This window comes from Salvelinus namaycush, chromosome 12, assembly GCF_016432855.1.
Source record: "Salvelinus namaycush isolate Seneca chromosome 12, SaNama_1.0, whole genome shotgun sequence".
NCBI classification, from domain to species: Eukaryota; Metazoa; Chordata; class Actinopteri; order Salmoniformes; family Salmonidae; genus Salvelinus; species Salvelinus namaycush.
The window spans coordinates 24,363,177-24,374,974 of record NC_052318.1 but is presented as its reverse complement, the minus strand read 5'-3'; the positions used below and the strand labels follow the sequence as shown (position 1 = coordinate 24,374,974).

The 11,798-nt window shown below is 41.5% G+C and overlaps 1 protein-coding gene across 1 annotated transcript; it reads left to right on the top strand.

The window, feature by feature from the left end:
- Positions 1–372: 372 nt before the first annotated feature.
- LOC120056507 (exonuclease V-like) lies at positions 373–2,675 on the top strand. The gene is made up of 5 exons (XM_039004684.1): positions 373–453; positions 560–792; positions 1,095–1,202; positions 1,486–1,658; positions 1,953–2,675. The coding sequence occupies exons 2-5, from the start codon at positions 633–635 to the stop codon at positions 2,544–2,546; spliced, it is 1,035 nt and encodes a 344-aa protein (XP_038860612.1). The 5' UTR covers positions 373–453; positions 560–632; the 3' UTR covers positions 2,547–2,675.
- The last annotated feature ends 9,123 nt before the right edge of the window (positions 2,676–11,798 follow it).

Sequence of the window (11,798 nt, the reverse complement as noted above, 5' to 3'; positions counted from 1 at the left end):
TAACAGCCCTACCCACAGCAACAACTCCTCCCTCATAATATACATAATACATACATATTGCCTGTCACATGGAACTCTATTGGTCTATTAACCAATTTACCGACTGGTGATGTCACCAGCCAAGCCGAAACACCCGTTTACGCAAACAGGCTGATTAGAAGCTCCTGTGAAGATTGTATTTTCAATCAGCAACTATCAGGAAATAACACATTTAATCAAACTTTCACAGTGTTAGTTTCATCAGCTGTTGTACAATATGATACAAAACAGAATTTTGACTGCACTGGGCCTTTTAGCACTTCTTACTTCACAAGGGTGCAGTTTCTACATCTCTTTCATGTGACCACCTCTAGGCCCTCCTGACCGGTCCAGTCCGACTCTCGGTGGGAATGTTGGTGATGGTCAGTCCCTTGAAACAACAGAGAAGAGGATCGATTACCTTATTAAAAAATGGTAAACCCATTCAAGCATACACAATTCATCCCAGTAAACAGTCAACATTCTCCCTGTCGGCCTATGCTTTTGATAAGCAACAAAGCATTGTGTCTGTGTGTGTCAGGCCTAACCTCGCTCCCCTGTTAGAGAGGGTGAAGAACCGGAGCGCTGCCTTGTCTGTCCCCAACCAGAGCCCAATGGAGAGATTCCTTAAACGTCACCTCAGCGTTACACAGCTATGTGAGCAGTCTTGGTGTGAGATCAAAATGGCCTATGGGTTCATTAAGCCTAAAGTAAGGATGCTAGAGATGCAAAAGACAGAAGTGACAACTGGGGCCAGTATTCATCTCGTCAGAGGTAAGCAGCACTTTGCGCTTGTGATTCCATATCTCTTCCCATACGACTGTTGTGCCTGCCCTGCATTAGAAAATAAGGTTATATTACCATAACCATTCTAAACTAGGCCCACCTCATGAGCCAATGCTGAGTTAGAGAAGAGCATTGGCACATAGAATACTTTCATGTTAGTAATTTTGTAACCTACACATGTATCTGCAGGGATTTATGCTATTCTTGATCTTTGCTTTCCATATAAATGTTATGGGGGAGTTATAACCCAAGTTATAACCCATGTCCTGACCTTGTATCTCTGTGTCCAGAACTGGAGGTGAAACCAAATGTTGTGACTGTGGTTGCTGTCACCAGGGAGGACAGGGAGGCTCTGAAGCTAATCAGTATGCTACAGATGGTCCCAGCTTTAGAGGCAGGTATGGTGGTACATTACTTGTATTTATTGAACCCTTATTTTACCAGGTAAGTTGATGGAACACATTCTCATTTACAGCAACAACCTGGGGAATAGTTACAGGGGAGAGGAGGGGGGGATGAATGAAGCTTGGGATGATTAGGTTACATTGCATATCCATGTTTTTTCAGAATGCCTGAATCCTGACAATCGGCCCAATCTTGAGCCCTCTGAAGAGGGAAATGTAAAATAACATTACCACAGGAGACCACTGTCACAGAGTTGCATGCATGTGTGTGTCCCAGGCCAGCTTGTGCGGGAGTTCCCAGTGTTTGGTGTGTTGGAAGGGATGTTCTTCATGGGTGTGGTTGATGAGCTGTATCGTAGTGACTCTGGGGAACTGGTCCTGAGTGAACTGAAGACCCGCAGTCACAACTCTCTGCCCCGCCCAGCCCAGACCATGGGACACTCTCTACAGGTACACTACAGACAGTCAGACACTCTTATATTTCTCTCTGACCTCTTTGATCTTTCTCTCAGGCCTCCCCTCACTTTCTGGTCTCTGACATTTCTCTGTAACCTCTCTCTCTCTGGTCTCTCTATCTGTGTTATCTGACCTCTATCTGGCTTTGACCTCTCTCTGAGCCCTCTCTCTCTGGTCTCCTTTATTTCGGCTTGTGGAGTCTGACCCCTATATGATCTATTTCTTTGATCCATCTCTCTCTCTATGACCTGTACCTCTGCCTCTCTCTCACTCTTCTCACTCTCTCAGGTGGGTATGTACAAGCTCTTGTTTGATTCCATGGTAAAGGGTTCTGCGACGAGGGACCATCTCCTCCACAACCTTCAGCTGGATCCTAATCAGGTCCTTGGATCAGACCTCCAGACCCACACCCAGTCACTGGGCCTCCAGGCAGTCACGTTCAGGGAGCTCCTGGACCACTTACTGGTCGTCCTTACCTGTTCTAGCCTCCATGCTATCGACAAGCTACGCCTGGAGTATAGCCACCAGAGCTCCGGAAAGCTCATTGGGACCAGGGAGGTAGCGTTTGAGGAAGCCCAGCTTAGGACTAAGATCAGGGGCTACCTGGCTTACTGGAGGGGCGAGAGGGTGCCCCAGGGAGTGGAAGTGGAGGAGGCCTGGAAGTGCAGGATGTGTCCCTATGAGGAGACCTGTGACTGGAGGAGGGATAGATCACAAAGGCTGATGATGGTGAATAAGAGAGCCAAGTTGGAGTGTCCTAAGTCAGATGATCCCAAGCAAGATGGTTCGAATTTGAATGGGTCGAAATTGAAGTCAAATACCGGTAGTTCTCCTGAATTAAATAGCCCTAAACATACAGAACCCCAGGCATGTCTCCTGTAATGATTTTCTGGGTGTAGTGTGAATTTCAGGAAGGTTCTATCTATGTATCATTGAAAGTGTAAGCAATATTAAAGTCAGGTTTGTTTAGAGCTAAAGTGCCTTCAGAAAGTACACACCGACTTTTTTCACATTCTGTTACAGCCTGAATTTCAAATGGATTAAATTGAGATATTGTGTCACTGATCTATGCACAATACCCCATAATGCCAAAAATTAAAAGCTGAAATGTTTTGAGTCAATAAGTATACAACCCTTTTGTTATGGCAAGCCTAAATAAATTCAGGAGTAAACATGTGCTTAATATGTTACATAAGTTGCATGGACTCACTCTGTACAATAGTGTATAACACGAAATATCTGTAAGGTCCCTCAGTCGAGCAGTGAATTTCAAGCACAGATTCAACCACAAAGACCAGGGAGGTTTTCTAATAGTTCGCAAAGAAGGGCACCTATTGTTAATGGGTAAAAAAGAAAGAGCAGGCATTGAATATCCATTTGAGCATGGTGCAGTTATTAATTACACTTTGGATGGTGAATCAATACACCCAATTACTGCAAAGCTACAGGCACCCTTCCCAATGCAGTTGCCGTAGAGGAAAGAAACCGCTCAGGGATTTCACCATGAGGCCAATGGTGACTTTAAAAGAGTTAGAGTTTAATGACTGTGATAGGAAATAACTGAGGATGGATCAACAACATTGTAGTTACACCACAATACGAACCTAAATGACAGAGTGAAAAGAAGGAAGCCTGTACAGATTTAAAATATTCCAAAACATGCACCCTGTTTGTAATAAGGCACTAAAGTAATACTGCAAGAAATGTGGCAAAGAAATTTACTTTTTGTCCAGAATACAAAAAGTGCTATGTTTGGGGTAAATCCAACACATCACTGAGTACCACTCTTCATATGTTCAAGCATGTTGGTGGCTGCATCATGTTATTGGTATGCTTGTCATTAGCAAGGACTAAGGAGTTTTTTAAAATAAAAATAAATGGAATAGAGCTAAGCACAGGCAAAATACTAGAGGAAAATTTGGTTGTCTGCTTTCCAACAGACACCTTTCAGCAGGACAATTACCTAAAACACAAGGACAAATATACACTGGAGTTGCTTACCAAGACAACATTAAATGTTCCTGAGTGGCCTAGTTACAGTTTTGACTTAAATTGGCTTGAAAAGCTATTGAAAGACTTGAAAATGGCTGTTTAGCAATGATCAACAACCAATTTATCAGAGCTTGAAGAATAATTTAAAAAAAGAATGTGCAAATATTGTACAATCCAGGTGTGCAAAGCTCTTAGAGACTTACCCAGAAAGTCTCACCGCTGTAATTGCTGCCAAAGGCGATTCTAGCATGTATTGACTCTGGGTTTCCATTAAATAAAAAAGTTTAATGTCAAAGTGGAGAGAGCGAAAAATCAAGAGTATGTTGTGTAGATCGTTTACAAAAAAAATACTATTAAATCTGTTTTAATCTCACTTTGTTACTTTAAAATGTGGAAAAAGTCAAGGGGTGTGAATGCTTTCTGAAGGCACTGTAAGTGGGCTACCTCAGCAGTTGCAATAACTACTTATAAGTGTATATTCCTTTTTATAACTATCGAAATATATATGTTCACTTTTTGTAAACTTTTTTTATACTGGGCAAAAATATTTTGAATACCAAATGCAATAAATTTAAAGGATGAATGAGTGTCATTTAGTATGAGATATTTTCAAGGAAACACAGAATAAAACCAAGCATGAACTGCTGTGTCCTCCACCATTTCCTCCAACAGGTAGAGCTAGTGTGTAAAACATAACTTTAAAAAATCTATCATAATTCTTATAATATATGAACTGTTCCCAAAACAGTAATTTTGAATGCCAGTTTTTTTTTTTCCTAATATGGAAAGTAGACATATTTAAGATTTGTCTGCCATATTATAGCCTGTAGCATGCAATTTGTGTATCTTTTAATCCTGAAAGCGAGTAAACTGAAATGATTCTTTGCAAATTAGTTAAAAAAGAAAAGTAAAGTAGTTACACATTTCTAAATGACAAGGAAATTCATTCGATCTTGTTCTTCGAGATTATCGCGCGCTCTCGATTGATATACACCCATTGCGCGCGCCCGCCCCTCAACACTTCGGACAATAAAATTAAAATCATTCAGTCAAGAGTAGGATATGGGTAATGTTAAAGGTTGCGTCAATCGAATCTGGTATCAGGATAAAATGTGATTCAAAGTCACCGAATATACTTTAAGTATTATTATTTATTTATTAACATAAGCTCAGAATGGTAAATGCAATTTTCGTATATACGGGTTCACTGTATCACCACGCAGGGTAAAGCAGGGAACTGACTAGAATAGTACAGACATTTTATTTTATACTGGGACAGAGGTAGTTCCATAGTTGGCCTATCACAGTAGAGGCTTAGCGTGGTTTAAACTTGCTAGCCTATCGGTGGTGCCTAAGCTGGTCCCAGCCGCACAGTACACAGGATCCAGATATCCGGAAGTGTTTGTTGTGTAGCTGAGAATTTTCCATCTTGTCTCAACCTCGTGGTTTGCACATTCGACACCCTAGATTTATCAATAGCTTTTCTGCAATCACGCTATGTTTTGTGATTTAACATGTCCTATTTCTATAAGGCATATATTTTTGTTAAAAAGAGAACAAAACCATTCTTCACAATCCCCCTTTTTACACCCCTAGCGGGTGTAAATACTAAGAAAAAGATACCATCACGTTCAATGATCAAGACACACATAACAGGTTGTAGTTAAACCCGGGAACTTTAAACCCTTAAAAACATTCAAAACACAGCTCTAGTTTATTGGTGTTTTTATGATTCCCCCTTTTGACACCCGCTAGGGTGTCACTCACCAAAAACAACATTATTAATTTTAGAAAACATTGATATTAGAAAACACATAGTAAAACATTATAAACTATCTGGTCCTCCCTGCTACACCTATCCTATACCAGGTGGGCTCCTTGCCACCCAGGAACTTTAAACCTTCATATGGGAGGACAACATGTATGTTAGTTTCATCACGTTGTTGTTTGTTAACTTCTGTCATTCCACAACCTCACCCACAGCAAACCAGGGGTCATCCTCAGTCAGCCCCATTTTTTTCCGGAAGTTGGACTCAATATCAGCATCTCATATGTTTAAAAATGCCACAGATGTCTAAAGTTTTGAGGGAACATGCAATTAGCATGCTGATTGCAGGAATGTCATGTTAATTTCTCTACCATAAGCTGCCTCCAACATCATTTTAGAAAATTTGGCAGTACGTCCAACTGGCCTCACAACCGCAGACCACGTGTGACCGTGCCAGCCCAGGACCTCCACATCCAGCCAAGAATCTGTACACAATTCCTGGAAGCTGAAAATGTCCCAGTTCTTCCATGGCCTGCATACCCACCAGATATGTCACCCATTGAGCACGTTTGGGATGCTCTGGATCAATGTGTATAACTGTGTTTCGGTTCCCGCTAATATCCAGCAACTTCTCACAGCCATTGAAGAGGAGTGGACAACATTCCACAGGCCACAATCAACAGCCTGATCAACTCTATACAAAAGGAGGTGTCATGCTGCATGAGGCAAATGGAGGTCACACCAGATACTGACTGGTTTTATGATCCACGCCCCTTCCTTTTTTTTAAGGTATATTTTGTGGCTCCCAAGTGGCGCAGCGGTCTAAGCCGCTGCATCTCAGTGCTTGAGGCGTCACTACAGACACCCTGGTTCGATTCCAGGCTGTATTACAACCGGCCGAGATTGGGAGTCCCATAGGGTGGCGCACAATTGGCCCACCGTCGTCCGGTTTTGGACGGTGTAGGCCGTCATTGTAAATAAGAATTTGTTCCTAACTGACTTGTCTAGTTAAATTAAGGTTCCATTTAAAATCTGTGACCAACAGATGCATATCTGTATTCCCAGTCATGTGAAATCCATAGATTAGGGCATAACGAATAAGTTTTAATTGACTGATTTCCTTATGAACTGTAACTCAGTAAAATTGTTGCATTTTATATTTCTGTTCAGTGTAGTCAATAGACCAATAAAAATGAGAGTTCCAAACCTCTCTGCCAATAGCAGCTTGTTTTCAGTTTTAGCCTCCCCACTCAGACTACTCCCACAGTCCTAGCAAAAGTATTGCTTGAGAAATTGCTCTTTGCTAAGAAGCAATTTTTGTTTCTTTGTTTTAAATGGTTACAATCATGCAGTTTTCCTCGCAGAAGTGATTTCTGTCCTCTTTATGAAATTATCTACTTTACCCTGTATATCAAAAAATGACCATATACACTGATTGTTTAAAGCAAAAGTATTGCTGACTGTGAACCTGAACAATAAAATGTTTTATATATTGTAAGCCCAATATAGCCAGATGAGCAGGTATAGCCACATGAGCAGGTTGGTTAGTGGCCGAATCTAGGCACAGTGCTCACTGAGTAGTGATATTGCCTGGGGTTGTCAACACAGTTACATGCAGTTCGACACTGAAGAAGAGGACGTATCAGTTGTCACAAAAGATGAGACGTATTTTCGGAAAGTATGAAGAATGTAATATGAGCAAAATATTTTAGAGAACTTTTGAATCCATGTTCTGATGAATGCTACATTTGGATTGGTTTAGGGTCCAGGGACCGATACACTTGTAACTTAAACATTTGAATCGGTGCCAATGCATATCGGTGAATTGTTACATCACTTTTAAAAATGACTTGATAATGAGATAAAAAAACGGCTGCATTGGACCTTTTAAGAGGACGTCATGGCTTTGTTGGGAGAAACAGAAATAAACTCGTATGTTGCAATCGTGTTGACCTGAATAGGACAAATGTGAAACAGGATTTTCGTGAATAAATCAATTATTCAGATGTTTTTACTCTTTCTCTCAACAGAAACGAAGGCAGAGTTGAAACAGCTGATGACAGACATAAAGAAGTTTGCGAACAAAGTGCGCTCCAAGATAAAAAGTATTTTGCAAGCACAACCATTGTTTATAGAATCTGGCTGAAGTTTATGTCACATTTAAAGGTAGAATATTCAGGCAAATGCATTATTTAGCATAGAGAGGGGAGAGAAAAACAGAGAAACCAAACTAAACCTGGTTCTTCATTAATTAGACCATCTAAATAAATGGTAGTGGTACTGGTAGATATCTTTTTCTTCTCTCTCTCTGTTCCCTACAGGCATTGAACAGTCCATAGAGCATGAGGAGGCTTTAAACAGGTCGTCTGCAGATCTGAGGATACGTAAGACACATGTGGGTTATGGTGTGTATATTGCAGGGAATTTCAAAACTGAGTCTGTAGTTTTCAAGATCGGAGTTGCCATCCCTGTTGTACTGTATGTATAAGTCTAGATATTATTGGAAAGCATTAACTCTTGATGGACAATGTAACATCCTGCATTATTCTCTGTCAGCATTCCACGTTGTCTCGGGAAGTTTTTGGAGGTGATGTCGGCATACAACGCCACGCAGTCGGACTACCGGGAACGCTGCAAGGGCCGCATCCTGAGACAACTGGAGATCTGTGAGTATGCTCTGTGAGTGTGTGTGTGTTCCTGATATTCTCTTATCAGGAATTGTGATACGGTATTGTGCATGATGACATTACAGACTACATAGTTACACACCGCATGAATGGGTTGATTTGTTTTGGTTTTATTTGCCCAGTTTTGTTTGTCTTTGTTTGTCTACTGTTTCCCCAACACATGTAAACTCTGCAAAAAAATAAACTTTTTCAGGACCCTGTCTTTCAAAGATAATTCATCAAAATCCAAATAACTTCACAGATCTTCATTGTAAAGGGTTTAAACACTGTTCCCCATGCTTGTTCAATGAACCATAAACAATTAATGAACATGCACCTGTGGAACAGTCGTTAAAACACTAACAGCTTACAGATGGGAGGCAATTAAGGTCACAGTTATGAAAACTTAGGACACTAAAGAGGCCTTTCTACTGACTCTGAAAACCCCCAAAAGAAAGATGCCCAGGGTCCCTGCTCATCTGCGTGAACGTGCCTTAGGCATGCTGCAAGGAGGCATGAGGACTGCAGATGTGACCAGGGCAATAAATTGCAGTGTCCGTACTGTGAGACACCTAAGACAGCGCTACAGGGAGACCGGACGGACAGCTGATCTTGCTCACAGTGGCAGACCACGTGTAACAACACCTGCACAGGATCGGTACATCCAAACATCACACCTGCAGGACAGGTACAGGATGGCAACAACAACTGCCCGAGTTACACCAGGAACGCACAATCCCTCCATCAGTGCTCAGAGACTGTCCGCAATAGGCTGAGAGAGGCTGGACTGAGGGCCTGTAGGCCTGTTGTAAGGCAGGTCCTCACCAGACATCACCGGCAACAACGTTGCCTATGGGCACAAACCCACTGTCGCTGGACCAGACAGGACTGGCAAAAAGTGCTCTTCAGTGACGAGTTGTGGTTTTGTCTCACCAGGGGTGATGGTCGGATTCGCGTTTATCGTCAAAGGAATGAGAGTGACACCGAGGTCTGTACTCTGTAGCGGGATTGATTTGGAGGTGGAGGGTCAGTCATGGTCTGGGGCGGTGTGTCACAGCATCATTGGACTGAGCTTGTTGTCATTGCAAGCAATCTCATCGCTGTGCGTTACAGGGAAGACATTCTCCTCCCTCATGTGGTACCCTTCCTGCAGGCTCACCCTGACATGACCCTCCAGCAAGACAATACCACCAGCCATACTGCTCGTTCTGTGCGTGATTTCCTGCAAGAAAGGAATGTCAGTGTTCTTTTGATTTTGACCCCCCCTTTGTTCAGAGACTAATTATTCCATCTCTGTTAGTCACAGGTCTGTGGAACTTGTTCAGTGCATGTCTGTTGAATCTTATGTTCATACAAATATTTACACATGTTAAGTTTGCTGAAAATAAACGCAGTTGACAGTGAGAGGACGTTTCTTTTTTTGCTGAGTTTATTTATTGTTAGAAATCTAGCAACTGTGTTTTGAGTTTCCACTTCTTCAGGTGGTGAATTAGCACTAGTTGAATTAGGCCTATATATAATATTAGCAAACAGAAAGAAGATGCATTTTTTCGCTCTATTGAACAAAAAAATAGAAAATTGACTGTAAAATAACTAAAATATCATAATTGTCAACCCAAAATTCATGACAGTCACTGGATTAGGTTGCATAATATCACAATACTCTCAGTAGTCTATTACACTTCTTAATAAAGCATGGTGATTGACTTTAGAATGACTTCATAAGACTCAAATGTATTCTATTGTGTGACGCTGCAGAATGTTTTTATGGGGGCTGGGATTCCTAATGTTTGGTTGAGGTGTAAGGTGAGGTGTATCTGTATGCTAATTTATTAGCATATATTTATGTAGAATTGATCTGTCCCACATGCATAATTCGAGGAAATGTATAATGCGTAATAGAAGGCAGGTGGATCATGTCAACTTTAGGGCTGTGTAGTCAACTTTGAACAGGACAACTGATTTGGTGATGTATAAAATTGACAAATCAAGCCAACTCTCCAGACATTGATCCGGTTAGTTTAGAAAGCCATCATGGGAATAGCAGTAAACAAGGTGAGGAGGCCGACGACATCATTTCAGTCTTTTATTTTAATATCCTTGTTGAAATGAATTTCTCCACTCACTCATGCAGTTTAGACTGCGTTTAATAAACCTTGGAGCGATCATAGAAAAATGTTTTCGGTATTCTCTGGAGGTGTGTGTGTGTCGCACTGTAATTTCAGCTCCAGATGACACCCATAGCAAATGACGTGAAGCAGAATGGGGAGAAATTGAATGAAATTATTAGAGATGTTCTCCAACTCTTGCGGTTAAATAATGATCCTCTCTTTTTCTTGGGCCTTGGTCCTTCACCTTAAACTCTTAGTCACATCATGGTGTTACAGATTATTTATTTTTATGTAACCTGTATTTAACTACGCATGCTGGGCCAATTGTGCGCCGCCCTATGCGACTCCCAATCACGGTCAGATGTGATACAGCCTGGATTTGAACCAGGGAGTGACGCCTCTTTCACTAAGATGCAGTGCCTTAGACCGCTGCGCCACTCGGGAGCCCATGCTGTTGCTTATGCTGTTGGCCGCCTAACATGAACGTGTATTGATATTTACAACTTCATATGAATCAAATGTGTTTGTTTGTTTCTCTCAAGAAGATATGCAATTGCTAGCCTGTGTTTCAAGTGTGTTTGTGTGATCATGGCTCCCAGGTGAGCCGCAGGTGTTCTGCAGCCAGGAAGTGCTTGGGGCGCTGAGTCAATATTGAACTAGGCGGAGCAGTAAACAGAAACCCTACAACTGAACCTCCACACACACTGCACAGTCATACACAGCCGTGACATAGCTATAGAGTGATATACAAAGTCATAAAGCATTGTACACATCTCACAGGTCTCTTTCCAAAATTTGAGAGAGGCATCCTGGTAAAATAAGTTACATTTTTATACAGCCATAGTGTTTTATGCATAAGCTATATATTGTTATACACAAGAGCTAGCCTTGGGGGTCACCTGGGAATAGAGGAGTAAACAGTGTGTGTGTACACACTCATAAACATATGGACACATATGTGCATGCATGCATGCACACACACACACACACATATATATATATATACACACACTCAGACCTCAATCACAACATGATGCAAAGAAAAAAATTCTAACTGTAGGTAAACACTGGCTGTGTTCTGATTGCCAAGTCTAGAACCAAAAGGCTCCTCAACAGCTTCTACCCCCTTGCCATTAGACTGCTGAACAATTCATAAAAATTGCCTACGGACAATTTACATTGACCCCCCCCCCCCCACCGGTGCCCCCTGTATATAGCCTCGTTAATGTTATTCTTATTGTGTTACTTATTTATTATAACTTTTTATTTTTAGCCTACTTGGTAAATATTTTCTTCTTGAACTGCACTGTTCGTTAAGGGCTTGTAAGTAAGCATTTCACGGTAAAGTCTACACTTGTTGTATTCGGCGCATGTGGAAAATAAAGTTTGATTGGATGCTGGGTTGCCACGGAAAGTGTTACTTTGTCCATGCCAATCAGGAATGAGTCATTCATGACACTCACTCCCCCCAATGGCAATTAGTGAAAGTGTGCACTCATAATTTAGCCGGACCAAGAGGTTAGGACTTGCAGATTAACATGTTGGGAAAAATATAATGTCACTATTCGCTACCTCCTAAACCTCTAGGTTTATAAAT

Coding starts and splice junctions, on each gene's coding strand:
- LOC120056507 (XM_039004684.1), top strand. CDS start 633: ATGGAGAGATTCCTTAAACGTCACCTCAGCGTTACACAGCTATGTGAG. Junction 793..1,094: donor CAGTATTCATCTCGTCAGAG/GTAAGCAGCACT, acceptor CTCTGTGTCCAG/AACTGGAGGTGAAACCAAAT. Junction 1,203..1,485: donor GGTCCCAGCTTTAGAGGCAG/GTATGGTGGTAC, acceptor TGTGTGTCCCAG/GCCAGCTTGTGCGGGAGTTC.